The sequence below is a fragment of the Elgaria multicarinata genome, chromosome 14, assembly GCF_023053635.1.
Source record: "Elgaria multicarinata webbii isolate HBS135686 ecotype San Diego chromosome 14, rElgMul1.1.pri, whole genome shotgun sequence".
Classification (NCBI taxonomy): Eukaryota; Metazoa; Chordata; class Lepidosauria; order Squamata; family Anguidae; genus Elgaria; species Elgaria multicarinata.
This window is the reverse complement of record NC_086184.1, coordinates 1,921,228-1,936,397: the sequence shown is the minus strand read 5'-3', so window position 1 is coordinate 1,936,397 and position 15,170 is coordinate 1,921,228. Positions and strand designations below refer to the sequence as shown.

The window sequence follows — 15,170 nt, the reverse complement described above, 5'->3', positions numbered from 1 at the left end:
CAGGCCAGGAGTCTGGCTTATTTTGAGAAAACAGGCCCTGAAAATTGACCTGAAAAGAACACTAGAATACCCCTCTTGATGACATGGAGGATGGACCCTGCCAAGTACTGTGCCCAAGAACTAGGGAGGGGATCCGCGAGTGGCATTTCAAGGCTGGGTGCTTGGCATTTTGGTCAGCCTCAGCTTGTGTCAAATGCCCAGTGCAGACACAACTGGTAAATGGCGGTGGTCCATTTATGCCCATTGCTCAGCCTTTTGGGATGCTAGATTCGCACGCAATCCTGGTATGAACCCGGCAGTCCGCACTGGAGATGGAGGAATCTCTTGGTTTCTTTTTCTCTCACGTTCAGATTCATTATCTCTCAGGTTCTTTCCATCCTGAATATAAAGAAATTGGTGAATTACGGTTCATTCTTATCGAAAAGCAAACTGAAATCAAATTCTCGCCCATTTACCGGCCAAATTCAATCGATACAGCTGTTTCTAGCATGGAGAGAGGTCCGTGTAATAGCTGCCTGCCAGAAAAAGATAAAAAGAAGAGGTGGCATCCCAAACCCTATGCCGCAAACTTGGTTGAATAAAGACTTGGTTGCATCCCAGACTTCAAAGAAACACTCAAAGCCCTGAGCCCAGATGGACAAATCTGCCAATTTTGGTTTCTCCTGCATTCAAGTTCTTCTCAGATATGAAGAAATGTGAGAATTTTGGTAAATTCTTATAAAAAAATGACCTGAACCTAAATTCCCGTTCCTAGTCTGAACACACCCACACCTCACGTGAGTCCTTGGCTTGTCCTGGCTAGCATCCTTTCTTGTCCTTCTGCAGAGAGAGGGGATGATAGGACAGGTACCCTCCGTAGAGTAGGAGTCCAGGTTTTGGCACTTCATATCATAGAATCATAGAATAGCAGGGTTGGAAGGGGCCTACAAGGCCATCGAGTCCAACCCCCTTCTCAATGCAGGAATCCACCCTAAAGCATCCCCGACAGATGGCTCTTGAAGGCCTCTAGTGTGGGAGAGCCCACAACCTCCCTAGGTAACTGATTCCATTGTCGCACTGCTCTAACAGTCAGGAAGTTTTTCCTGATGTCCAGCTGGAATCTGGCTTCTTTTAACTTGAGCCCGTTATTCCATGTCCTGCACTCTGGGAGGATCGAGAAGAGATCCTGGCCCTCCTCTGTGTGACAACCTTTTAAGTTTAACTTCTTCAAGGCAGCCGCCTGCTTAGTCCACTCCCTGGGTTTGTAGCTTGGCTTTCCTGTGCCCAGGCTTGTAGCAGGGGTCCCTGACAGCCTCGCGGGCTAGTAGCCAAGTGGGAGATAGAAGGGCGGGTAGCCTTCATCACCTGCTGCTTCTGCCTCCCAGGTACCTGGAGCGATTCCACTTGCACCACCTCCTCTGCCTCCTCTCCGGCTCCATCCCGCCTCTCGCTGAGCAAGGGCTTATTAGCAGAGCTCTCTGCAGAATGCCCTTGAGTGGGATTCCTTTTCGTTCTTTCTATTTTTGTTTTATTAAATGTTTTTAGGTGTAAATGCCAGGGGAGGCTCTACCGGTGCCTCAGATTCTTTCATCTCGGCAAGGCTGTGCCCTTTCTCGCAGTGTGACTCCGACAGCCGGCTCTGTGCCGCTGTGCGCAGAATACAAACACACTCCCGGAGTTTGGAGCATGACAAGAATTCCACCGCAGGCCGGCTGCTGCTGCTGCTGCCGCATGCTCTAGGGCCTCCGCCGCCACAAGCGCTTCCAAGACCCGTGTGTGCCTGATTAACTCCTTCTCTCCCAGCCGGGGGCTGCCGGCGCTCCTATCCAGCAAAGGCAGGGGGGAACAGCAGGGGGGCCGCTCTCCCACGGAGACTGAGAGAGGAATGCAACAAATGGGGGCGCTCTGACGTCCTCGCGCTGTTGCGTCTTGTGGCCTCGATCCCAGCGATCATCCAGCTGCGTGTGTTGCAGCGCTTTTGGACGTCCAAGCCTGTTCTAGGCCCTTCCACGGGTGGGAAAATCTGACGCAAAACGTCTGTGACGTAGGGCAGGATTCTCAGCTGCACACGGGGCTGCCGGTTTGAGATTGGGGGCTGCAAGTCCTGCTGGAACTTACGACCCATTTGGGCCTCTGCCTCTCGCCGCGCCTTTCACTTTCCTCTCTTCTGCTCTGTGGGCTTCCTTGATGCCACGTAGGACCGATGGCCAGCAGGACTGGCGGAACTGTCTTTTTTGCAGGCCACTGATGAACCGTTCCTTGCCCTGGCTTGATTGCCACGTTATCAGTGGTGAAATGCAGAGGCGCCTGGTCTCTGAGGACTTCAGTGTTCAAGGAAACGTTGATTTCCCTTAGGTCAGGGGTGTTGAACTCTTTCTGCGTGAGGGCCGGATCCCATCCTGGGGGAGGGAGGGGGACAGGGCAAAAGGCCTAAATACCAGCTTCTGAAGCCTTAGGGCAAGGCATTTCAGCCTTTTAGACGGGGGCTGCCGGGGGGGGGGGCACAAAGGCCAGGAACCCAACCCAAATGATTGGCAGTCAGCGGAGAGGGGAGGTGGCCATCGAGGGACCCCTGGAGGCCCGTGTTGAGATCCCAGGTGGGCCAGATTTTGCCCCCAGGCCTGGGTTTCAACACCCAGGCTGTAAATCATGGCTCCAATATGTATCTAAAGAGATGAACCTTGAATACCAGGGACGAGTGAACAGAATGGAGAACCAAGTAATGCCGTGCAGCTGGAGGGGGCTGAAAGAGCGTTGGGCGCTCCTTTTTTGCCACCCCCGCAGGAGCCTTTGATGCTTTATTGATCACGACCGCAGTAGGAGCCCGGCGGACGCAAAGAGCCCACAGGAGAAACTACAGAGGGAATCTCTGAGCAGGCTCTTTCAGCCGAACATCCCTTCTGGGCCTGGTCAGAGAGATATCTCTGTACTGAGTTGCTCTCCTTGAGAGGCGCGGGAGTCAGGCTGCCTCCGAACAGTCATCTGAAACACACAAGGTCCTCTGCCGGCTTTCTGTTCCAATTGAATAAGGACGAGGAACGAGGAGGAGGAGGAGGAGGAGGAGGATCATAGAATCCTAGAATAGTAGAGTTGGAAGGGGCCTCTAAGGCCATGTTCAACCCCCCGCTCAATGCAGGAATCCTCCTTAAAGCATCCCTGACAGATGGTTGTCCAGCTGCCTCTTGAAGGCCTCCAGTGTGGAAGAGCCCACAACCTCCGTAGGTCATGGATTCCATGGTCGTACTGCTCTAACAGTCAGGCCGTTTTTCCTGATGTCCAACTGGAATCTGGCTTCCTTTAACTTGAGCCCGTTATTCCGTGTCCTGCACTCTGGGAGGATCAAGAAGAGATCCTGGCCCTCCTCTGTGTGACAACCTTTTAAGTATGTGAAGAGTGCTCTCATGTCTCCCCTCCATCTTCTCTTCTCCAGGCTAAACATGCCCAGTTCTGTCAGTCTCTCCTCATAGGACTTTGTTTCCAGACCCCTGAACATCCTCGTTGCCCTCCTCTAACCCCCCTCCGGCTTGTCTGCCTCCTTCTTGAGGATCACACAACCACGGGCCTCAAGCTCCCACCCAGTGTTCAATTTCCCAAGAAAGAACGCAGTGACGAGAGCAAGGTGCTCTAGCTGCCCCCTCCCATCTGCCTTGCACTTTCCTTCTCGGTGGTTGCTGGGTTGAGGGAAAGCAAGCAAGTGGGTAGCAGTGCCCTGGAGGGGAGGGAGCACAGAGAAGGGCCCTCCTGAAGCCATCTTACCCAAAACTCCCCCCCCCCAAAAAAAACATGGAGCCAGCACTAGATTCCTGCAATGAGCAGGGGGTTGGACTTGATGGACTAATAGGCCCCTTCCAACTCTACTATTCTATGATTCTAGATGCTTCCATCTCCTCAAGGCCCACTTTCCTGAGACCGCTTTGCGTTGTCTCTTTCCCTACCATGCCCACAAACATATGTTGTGAGTGCTCTGAGCACAGGCTGGGCCACTTTCTGGTTCTATGCAGCGCACAGCGCATGGCCGGCCCTGCATACATGGAAGGTAGAAGGAGCCGCCAGGCGGAATGGTCAAGGTTTCCTATTAGACGCATCAGGTGGGCTGCAGACAGGGACAGGAGCCTTTTATTGCACCTTAAAAGGAAATGTACAACAACAACAACAACAACAACAATAATAATAATAATTTAATTTTTTACCCACCTCTCCATTTTGATCGAGGCGGGGAACAACAATAAACGATAAAATGCATAAAACTGAATTAAAGCATAATATACATTGTTAAAAACATCCTAAACAACATTCTAAAAACATCTTAAAATTCCTGCCGGAGGAGATCAGTCTTTAAGCCATTAGGAGGTAGATTTGAACCACCGGGGGAGTGAAAATCTGCCCCAAAGATAGTCAAGGGAGGGGAGCAAAGAACCCGATAAGTATTAAAATGGATCTCGGCGGATTCATGAGTGATGTATCATTTCTTCGTCTGAGGCATCGCATCACCTGCAGAGGTCTGGGGCTTGGCAAATGGACGAGTGATATAATTCCTTCGTCTGAGGCACCGTCACCTGCAGAGATCTGTAGATTTTTCTCTCCCCCCTTCTCCCCCCCACCTGCCACTCGCCTCTCTCCTGGCTTTACTGGAGTTGGCTCAGGACTCACATCCACACAGACAGGAGGCATAGCATCGCTTGGCTTTCTGACTGGTGGCCTGGCAGAGATGGATGTCACTTCTGGCATTCATGGATTTTGTGTGGAGTTACAGTTCAGAAGGCTGAAAGAGAGCAGAGATGGAAACGTGGTGGAGAGGGTGGCGGGACAGAAATGGCCGTTTACCTTACCCAGTGGTGTAAGGGAGCCAGGGTTTGCAGGATCAAAGTACCAGGACTTTTTGATTAGCAGGGACTCTTGAGATCATCCACCACCCCCTCAGGCTTCTCTGGTCCATCTGAACTTAGCTGCAGGCCTTACAGTAGCAGGGTGTGTGGATGTGTGGAATGGACTTTCCCAGCAACATAGATACTGTAGATCTGTAGACAGATGTGGATCAATACAGCTGCCTGGCTAAGAGGACTGTCGTAATGAGCACCCAAACAGCAAAGTTTACCACTACTCCACTGATCTTCTCCACCACGTGTGAGACAAAAACATGCCTTTCTTAGCCACTGAGAGGTAGATGTAGGTTAAATATAGGGACAAACTTATAGAATCACAGAATAGCAGAGTTGGAAGGGGCCTACAAGGCCATCGAGTCCAACCCCCTGCTCAAGGCAGGAATCCACCCTAAAGCATCCCTGACAGGTGGTTGTCCAGCTGCCTCTTGAAGGCCTCTAGTGTGGGAGAGCCCATCACCTCCCTAGGTAACTGATTCCATTGTCTTACTGCTCTAACAGTCAGGAAGTTTTTCCTGATGTCCAACTGGAATCTGGCTTCCTTTAACTTGAGCCCATTATTCCATGTCCTGCACTCTGGGAGGATCGAGAAGAGATCCTGGCCCTCCTATCTGTGACAGCCTTTTAAGTATGTGAAGAGTGCTATCATGTCTCCCCTCAATTTTCTCTTCTCTAGGCTTCCTGTCACTTGAGCCAGTTAACTTTTTTAAATTTTGTATACTTCTTAATGTTTACTGTTTTAGCTTTTGTGAACCGCCCAGAGAGCTTCGGCTGTGGGGCGTTATATAAATGTAATAAATAAATAAATAAACTTCCAAACCATAAGAACTATTTAGATTCCTTGGGGGGTTGTGAGACCTCCTTCCTCCAAGGTTTTGTTTTCTGGAAAAGTTGGGCAGACATCTGCCTACAAAATCTGTTGCCAAACAGCTCGGCTGGAGGGAGAGTGGGGGAGTCCGCTGGGGGATTCCACTGGGTTCCTCCCTGCCCCTCTGATTCTTTTCCATGCTCTCCTACCTTGAGATGATGACCCCCAGAGTTGGCAGGTCAGGGGGTCGGCCGGCATGCCCCACAATTTAATTAAGACTCCACTACAGAAAACCACCCCGATGTGATCTTTCACAGCCTGGGAGACTCCGTTCCTGATGGATGCTGTACTTCCCTTGCAGCTGCGTGTGGCCCAGGTACCACCGGGGCGGGGGAGGCTCCGTCTTGTCCGGGCGTCTCGCGTGCTCTCGGTGCCCTCCCTTTCCCCCTGTGCGCTATAAATACATTCCCTTAGTCCATCCCAGCACACTGTATCAATCTTGTTTAATAGACTGGAAAGCTTAATGCGCGGTGCCGGGTCGCGGGGAGCATCGGGGTGATGGATTGTGCCTTCCCGGAGTCGAGCACCGTTGATGTATAATGAAATATTTATGATTTATTCCGGCTAATAAACTGGAATGAAGTGTGTGATATATGTGAGCAGATGGGGAACTATTGATGCAGCTTCCATTTGGGGAGGGCGAGGAGGTTTATGTCCGTAACACACCCGTACAGGCGTCACAGGCCCTGGCATGCCGTAAACTCCGCACCACGCGTGGCTGTTGTGGGGACAAGCGATTCCCATCCCGTCATTAATCTCTTACTCCTTCCGCCTAATGGTTTGTCATGCTGCATCCCCTCCTGTGCCTGTTCACCACAAGCCACCGACAACCCTGCCGTTGTGCAGGATGCCTTTGATCCTAGAGCTTCGCCACGCTGGAGTTTTAAGAGCCCGAACTCTCCCGACAGCAGTTTCGGCAGCGTCTGTAAACGAGTCCAGTAGGAGACTGGACTGGCACCTGGCAAAAGCTTGCTCATGGAGCCCGGCCCTGCTGCCTAGCGGGGCTGAAGCGGAAAATATAAATGTCAGAGGCCCTTCTCTCCTGGCCCCCCGACTTACATTAACAGATGATGCACAGGCAACTTTCTGCAGTTCAAAGGATCTTGTGTGCGACTCGATGCCCCTTACGTGGTGCCAAGAAGGACCAGAGGAGCCAGTTCTCCACCCACCGCGGCCTACCTGAGCTGCCCCGCCAGCTGTTCCTCTCTCAGCCTAATTAGCTGCACTTGCCAAATACTTTCGCGATCCCTCTGATGAAAGCTACCGAAGGAGCGCAAAGAGCCGTTATTGCCTCTGACTGCTTCAAAGAAGGGCTTCCCAGAGGGGGTCTCCGCGCTGGAACGCCCGCGTGTCCTGTCATCATGCTAATTCAGAGAGCTCGGAGACTCTCCAGGTAATAGGGCTCTTTGCAGAGGAATCCAGCAGGGAAGATGCCTCATTCTGTCTGTGCCTTTTCAAAGGGAAGGATCACCGTGCCACTGAAAGAGCCTGGCGGCGGGAAATTCCCTGGGAGAGTTTGTCAAGAGAAGGGCGATGCTCTCAGAAGCAGACGTCTGAGCATCCAGGATTCTAGCTTCCATCGCAGTCAAGGCCCAGGGAGGCTCCCTGTCCTGCCCGACACTTTGGCGACTGGGGCAGAAGGTGCCGAGAAGGTCTCAGGGATATCACAGGCCTGTGCTGGGATCTGTATGGCTTCCATCGTTGCAAAGCTCACTGTGGTTCAATCTATCCAGGGACGAAGGAAGCGATCTGGGGAGAGCCATTTAAACCCCCTTGGAACACCTGCGTTTTTGGCAGACCATAGCAAGTGTACAGGTCACACCTAGTCAAAGCGTGTCGTTCCAGAGTACCTGTAGAAAGGGTTTTTTAAGCACTTCTGAAGTAGGAAGACCTGGCCCTTTCTAGAATCATAGAATCATAGAATAGCAGAGTTGGAAGGGGCCTACAAGGCCATCGAGTCTAACCCCCTGCTCAATGCAGGAATCCACCCTAAAGCATCCCCGACAGATGCTTGTCCAGCTGCCTCTTGAACGCCTCTAGTATGGGAGAGCCCACCACCTCCCTAGGGAACTGGTTCCATTGTCGTACTGCTCTAACAGTCAGGAAGTTTTTCCTGATGTCCAGCTGGAATCTGCCCTTCTTTGATCCGAAAACATTTCCCAGGTGTACCCAAGTCAAACAGGCAGGTTGTCAGTGTAACATCAAGGGACCCAGACAGCAGCAGTGGGCAAGAATTAAAAAAGGTTCGAGGGCACGTCTGTGCAGCCGAGGACCAGGTGAAAGCAACTAAGCGAACCTTGTGATTCATTACCCCTCGGTTGTGAGGGACGTTTTCGCCCACTTTTGCTATCAAGCCTTTGCTGTTGAAGCTGCCGCTCTGGGAGGGATCCAAACGACAAGAGTAGTTCTGACGCAAAGTAATTGAAGAACTTACTTTTTGTTTGGGGTGATTTGGATGAGACTTCAGTGTCTGGCTGTGCAAAATCTGTGAAATTTAAATGAATAAGTCCTAGTGGTTATTTCTAAAGTTGTATTTCTAGATGGAAATCAGCAAATGCAAATGTTATTGAAATTGGCAGCCTTTGGGGCCTGAGACGCAGATCTAGTGACACCCCCTGTCAGGAAGACTTGGCCCTGGAGTGAAAATCCATAACTAAAAAGAACATAACTAAAACATATCCTTCATAACAATGTTGAGTTGAAGTCCTTTGGCTTCACTGGCTCGGATTGGAGAACCACCTTTTCGATCCTCGAACCTTTCTTTCACAGTCCTTGCTCAGATTTTCTTAGCTGCTGTTGTAAAACAATGCAAGATTACAGGATATCACGTTGCGTTAATTTACAACACGCACTAATGAAGTTGCCCAAAGCAGCACACAGGAATCCCCTCCTCTCCTCTCCATGTTCTCCTCACAAGAACCCTGTGACTCTCCAAGGATGATCAGGGGTCTGGAAACAAAGCCCTATGAAGAGAGACTGACTGTGGGAAGCAGGTTGTTGAGCTATATGGGCCTCTGGACTGAACTAGGAGCCCTATGAAGAGAGACGGACAGAACTGGGCATGTTTAGCCTGGAGAAGAGAAGATGGAGGGGAGACATGAGAGCACTCTTCAAATACTTAAAAGGTTGTCACACAGAGGAGGGCCAGGATCTCTTCTCGATCCTCCCAGAGTGCAGGATACGGAATAATGGGCTCAAGTTAAAGGAAGCCAGATTCCGGCTGGACATCAGGAAAAACTTCCTGACGGTTAGAGCAGTACAACAATGGAAGCAGTTGCCTGTTGAGGTTGTGGGCTCTCCCACACTAGAGGCCTTCAAGAGGCAGCTGGACAACCATCTGTCAGGGATGCTTTAGGGTGGATTCCTGCATTGAGCAGGGGGTTGGACTCGATGGCCTTGTAGGCCCCTTCCAACTCTGCTATTCTATGATTCTAAGGTTTCAGGCTGGATTCCTTCCAAGCCCTGTCCAGAACCGCCAACAATTGAACCTGGGACTTTCTATATATGCAAAGCAGATGCTCTGACCACTGAGCTACAGGCCCAGACAATTGTAGATCCTCCAGTTCTTTAAAAAATGTAAACTCCAGCTGCTAACTCAAAACTTTCTCCATCCAGGGCGAACCAGACAGGTTTCTTGGTTGGTCCACCTTCTAGATCAGAAGTGGGCAACCTGTACCTCTCTAGGTATTTTGGCCTACAACTCCTATGATTTCTCACCATTGGTTTTCAGACTAGGGCTGATGGGACTTGTAGGCTAAAACATCTGGGGGGCCAGAAGTTGCCCACCCCTGTTCAAGTCCAACATGCTACTTCCAACCGTGGCTGGTCAGATGTTTCTAGAGAGCCCAGACGCAGGGCAGGAAGGTCACAGCCTTGTCCTGCTGTTGCTCTTAGCAACTGCAATTCAGTGGCTGGAGCATGCTGGATCTGGGGGACATCAGGTTGGGGAAGGTTGACCTCTTGCATCTGAAGACAGAGATTCCTTTGAGCTGTCATGGCACATAGCCATTGAGGTGACCCATCCTCCACCAAAGCCATCCATCCTGCACCAGTGCACCAGGCGAGCCCTAGCTCAGCCATCTGCCTTTTTTTTTTTTTTGTCATTCGCCCCCCTGCTGCTCTTGGTACCTCCTAGCCCACCACCCCAAGTGCCACGTCACCCTGCCATTCATATCTTGCTTGACCAATGTTTGTGGCCAAGGGGCGGGGACAAAGGAGGCTCCGCCTCCCACACACCAGGAAACGTTGTCTTCCTCGTCTCTTTCCTTTGTCTGTCTTTCCCAGGTGACACAGCTGTATACAAGGAAGGGACCTATTGGATCAGGGGGCGGACCTCGGTTGACATCATCAAAAGCGGCGGCTACAAAGTCAGCGCCCTGGAAGTCGAGCGCCACCTGCTGGCCCACCACAGCATTGCTGGTAAAGCGGAGCCCTGTTGTGGTAGTTGTTTATTGATTTATTAATATACCCCTTCGTGGTGCCTGAAAGAAAATAAAGGCAGTTGAGGGGAAATAGATTTGTCAAGAAATAGAATAGAATTTGGAACGACAACATTCCGGGATGATGTTCGACCTTATTCTTTATTTTCATTGGTACGAAGTAGAAGAAACCGTATTTATTAAGTATTTATTTGGTATCACTGTTTTTACTCTTGTAGAGTTTTTTGAATTAGAGAAGAGAAGAAAAGGAAGGAAGGCGGCACGTGGAGGGATCTCTTGTGGGAGGGAGGTTCTACCTCTTTACCCACGTGACTCTGACGCGCTCTCTCTCTCTCTCTTTCTCCAGATGTGGCTGTCATTGCTGCCCCGGACGTGACGTGGGGTCAGAAAATCAGTGCCGTGGTAAAGCTCCGTGAAGGGCAGACGCTCTCCCTCAAGGAACTGAAGGAGTGGGCAAGGTAAGGTGGCAGCCTTCTCTCTTCATGATGCCACGGGGCACAGGAGGACAGGGCAGGGCCCCCTTCAGTGAACGAAATGAAGAGGAGCTGGTGCAAACAGGCGCAAGACAAGGCTATTTCCAAGCTATATTTCCCACTAGTTCTTCAACCGAAATGTTATTCCAAAGAAGAAACTGCCAAATTGGCCACGCTCCTTGGGAGTGATGGGAATTGTAGTCCAACACGTCTAGAGGGCACCAGGTTGGGGAAGGGTTCTCAGGGAAATCCACAAGCAGGGGTTCCCAACACTGTTTTTAGCCCCCCTCAGCCGCTATGTCGGGCATCTGTAACTCCGCAAGTTCGTTAAGCTAATTATGAGATCGGCGATATTGATGATTCGTTATTTTCTGCCTGTTGCGCCAGAGAGATTTCTTTCCCCCAAGGGTTCCCCACCAGCACCAAAAACAAACTCTTCCCCTTCCCTGACAAAGCTAACAGTGTGCAAAGATGCACCACTTAAATATAGAGAGTTGCCCAATTACGACAGCTGGACCCCTCTTCATGGATGTCCTCTTCATGGATGTCCTCTTCGTGGATGTCCGAGAAACAGTGGTGGCAAGCATGAAGGCTCCTGCACAGCCTTTATCTCAGGAGAGGGGCCTTCTCGGTGGCTGCTCCAAGGCTCTCTGGAACCCCCTTCCCAGGGAGTCTAGGCCGGTTCCCTCCTTGTTAGACTTTCAGAGGGAGGCAAAAAAGAATTGGTTCTAGCAGGCATTTGGAAATACTCTGGACCTGCGTTAATGTATTGGATTATTTTATTTTAACTTAATCGTTACGGCTTTGGGGGGGGGGAATTAAATGTTTCTAATTTTACTGAGGGTTTAATTCTATTTTAACTTTTGTAAAATGTTGTAATTGTATATGTTTTAATCTTGTAAACCGCCTTGAGTCCCAGTACTGGGGAAAAGGCAAGAAAATAATAATAATAGTAGTAATAATAATAATAATAATAATAATAATAATAATAATAATAATAATAATATCATCTCGATGTTAACCTCCTTCACCTCCCCCAGAGCATGTCCCGCTCTTGAGCCAGAGCCGTGGAGGGAGGGAAGTTAAGGCAGGCAAGGAACAAGCGCCATCCCTTTGCACGTCTTCCTCTTTGCCCTTGTGCCACAATATCCTGCCGGCCTCCTTGCACCGAAGGTTGCCGGGGCGGCCTGCGCTTCCACCCGGCGTGTGATGCATCTGAGAGTGGCATCTGCGCCCCTCCGGAGAAGGGCCCGTGGTCCGTCCGTCCGTCCGTCCACCGCACGCCGCCTCGTGGGCCTCCCAGCCCTGCCGGCCTCCCTCCCTCCCCGCCGCGGCCCCTGTCTCTCCTCTTCATCTTCCACGTCGCTGGCTTCCCGCCACCCCCTTCCCTTCCCGCTCTCTCTGGCAGGAGACACATGTCCCTCTTCAGAGTGATTCATCGTGTGGCTTTCGCCTCCAGTCTCTTCACGGTGACAAACAGGCCCCGCGTTCGAGGTCTCCGTATGGCAGGACGCCTCGACGGTTCGGAGGCAGGGGAGGAGGGGCTTAGGGAGGAGGAGGAGGAGACGAGCACTGACAGGCTTGGCGGATCATCATGTCACTTCAGACTCCGTGCCGGGGAAGGTGCCTGTCAGCGCTGGGCAGGGCCCCAGGGGGATGCAAAGGGCGAGGTGACTTTGCTTCGCGCTGAGTCGGGCTCCTGGTGGGACACGAGGAGGAGCTGGACTCGCCCGGCAAACGCCCCATCGTGCCCGCCTGTGCGCAAGAGGAATGTGTGAGCGGACCGTGGGGGGAGAAGGATCTTCCCCTGCCTGGAACTCATGCGGAGGAGCGGGCGTTTGCCGGGCTCCTTAGCGCTTCTGTTGACAATTTGTCATTTGCTCTCCCTGCCATATCTAATTGCAAGGATTGATGAGAGCCCATTAAAAGTGATCCATTTGCCTCTTGGAAGTGCTTTATTTGAGCGCTCTTTCATATATACATGCATGCATGCATACATTTATGTATTGGGGTCTCCCTCAACGTGTGAGCTGGCAGGAGCCACATGCCACACGTTAACCGCCCCTGATCAGGGGCGGAGTTACACAGCGCACTGAAGGCGCTTCCATGCGCCTGCAGTGCGCCCCGAAAGCGACTGTGTAGATCCTGCCCTGGAAGAGGCGGAGGAAGAGGAGGCTGGGGAATCCGGCCGCGTCCTTGCCGCCGCCGCCGCCCACCTCCCCGCCAGCCTCCTGCTGCCGGCGAAAGAGCCACCCGGGTCAGAGAGCTTCTTCCGCTCTCCGCCCCGCCTTCCGCCGAGCTCTCCGACCTGGGTGGCTCTTTCGCCCGCAGCAGGAGGCCGGCGGGGAGGTGGGTGGCGGCAGCGGCAAGGACACGGCTGGATTCCCCAGCCGCCGCCTCCTCCGCCTCTTCCTCCGCCTCTTCCAGGGCAGGATCTACACAGTTGCTTTCGGGGCGCACTGCAGGCGCATTCAAGCGCCTTCAGTGCGCTGTGTAGATCCCCTCCTAGACTCACATGCTTCTTCCCAGGGTGGCCAACCGGATGCCCCAGGAAGCCTGCAGGCAGGCACAGTCCTCCTACGTTACTGGCCCTCAGCAACTGTAGCATACTGGCTTCTGAACATGGACAATTCCTATTAGCCATTGTGGCTATTAGCCACTATACACCTTTTCCTCCTGCATGGGTTTATTTAACCCTCTTTCGCAACCATAAAAGGTCTTGTAGCGCCTTAAAGCTCAACAAATTTATTATAAAGCACTTCTGCCGTAATAAGTAGTCTTTAAGGTGCTACAAGACCCTTTCATTGTTGTTTGGTGGCAACAGAGTATCGCGGCGAGCCGCCTGGGAGCTTTTAGAAGGCCGTGGCCAATGTCACATCAGGGCCGGGGGGGGCAAGTGAATTTTTCTCTGCGTCCAGAAGTACTTCCTTTCATTTCCCGTTTCTTGCTTTGGCATCAGATCAAGCAGCTTTGGTATTTTGGGTTGTGATCAGGGATTTATTGGTCTGTGATACAGTGAGCTCTATGCCAGTATCAGGCATACCTGTAGGGAGAAAATGTAATGGGTACTAGGGCTCTGCACGGACCCCCCTGAACTGCTCCGTGGCCCGATCCGCAACTTTCGGATCGGGCCAATGCGCTTTGGGTCGATCTGACCCTCCCCCGCTCTGCTCCACGGAGCAAGATCCGGAGGTGCAGGTAGAGATTTTGCCCCCCCCTTCCCTACTTACTTGCCTCCGTGGCGGATGGCAGAGGCAGGTAAGTGGGGAGAGGGGGCAAAATGGGGGCTAAATAAGCCCCCATCCCCCCTGCCCCCTTACCTGGCTCCGCCGCTGTCGCCGCACAGACTGCAGCAGCAAAGCCAGGTAAGCCCCCCTCCCCCCACTTACCTGCCTCCGTTGTGGTCCATCACAGGCTTCAACTGAGGGCCAGGCCTCAAAGCGGAAGCAGGCCGTGGACACAGGTAAGCCCCCCTGCCCCCTTACCTGGCTCCGTCGCCGCACGGACTGCGGAGGAGGAGGTGGCGCCAGGTGAGCCCCCCTCCCTCCCCACTTACCTGCATTCGGAGCTCCGGATGGAGGCGAACCGCTTCGCCATGATCCGCAGCTCCCCCGACCTGATTCAGATCTGCTTTTGGTGGAGGCAGATCAGGTCACTCCACTCCAGATTCGCAAGCGGGGCGGAGCACAGCGCTAATGGGTATCACGATCCAGCCATCATTATACAGGTTCTCTTGTTGTTCTCTTCTGAGGACCAGGGGCCTTCACTGGATTTGCACATTCAAGTGTATCTTTTGAGAGTTTCGTAGATGTCGATACTTACAGGAGTAGGATGCAGGATCCATTTTCTGAGCGCTTTGTCCAGCACGGCGCTGCCAGAGAGACAAGAGCCCATAAGGGTGGACAGATGAACACTCTGCCCAAGGATGGAAGCAGGCAGGAGAGAGGCCGTTGCATGCTCGTTAACCGGAATGTGCTTGCTTGTCCCAGAGAGTCCATGGCTCCCTACACCATCCCTTCCGAACTGCTCCTGGTGGAAGAGATCCCGCGCAACCAAATGGGCAAAGTGGACAAGAAGCAGCTCGTCAAACAGTTCTACTCCACCTAGAACAGGTTGCTGGAACAGCAACGCGTGGTGGCAACAAGACCCTTCCATTGGAACGGTGGAAAGTGTGCCGGAGTTTCCCAAGAGTGCGCTTGGGTGGTCTCCTTTCCAACGCCCCGACCACGTCCTTATGTGCTGACAAACCCTTGACTTATCATGCGTAAGATTGGACAGGATCTGCGATTTATTTTCTTAACTGTAAATCAGCGTCTTCTAAAATCTGGCGTTCTTCTACTCAGTCTCCTTCTTGGCTGGCAATATGTTCTTAGAGTACAGCTTGGTGGTAGTGTAATTTGGAGCCAACGCCAATGGGGCAAGGGGGCAGAGGCTATATTTACTTCCAGGCCCATAGAAGCCCCATTGAACAAAATCTCCAGTCCCCCTCCCCCCCACCCCCACCCACACAGATAAGAGCACTCTGCAGCCA

At 52.2% G+C, this 15,170-nt stretch overlaps 1 protein-coding gene across 1 annotated transcript in view; it reads left to right on the top strand.

The window, feature by feature from the left end:
* Positions 1-14,813, top strand: part of ACSF3 (acyl-CoA synthetase family member 3) — a 65,332-nt gene extending 50,519 nt beyond the window's left edge. Inside the window, exons 7-9 of the mRNA XM_063140902.1 lie at positions 10,012-10,146; positions 10,513-10,624; positions 14,629-14,813. Coding sequence (XP_062996972.1) covers positions 10,012-10,146; positions 10,513-10,624; positions 14,629-14,746 — 365 coding nt within the window. The 3' untranslated portion in view covers positions 14,747-14,813. The remainder of the gene's footprint in view (positions 1-10,011; positions 10,147-10,512; positions 10,625-14,628) is intronic.
* Positions 14,814-15,170: the final 357 nt, after the last annotated feature.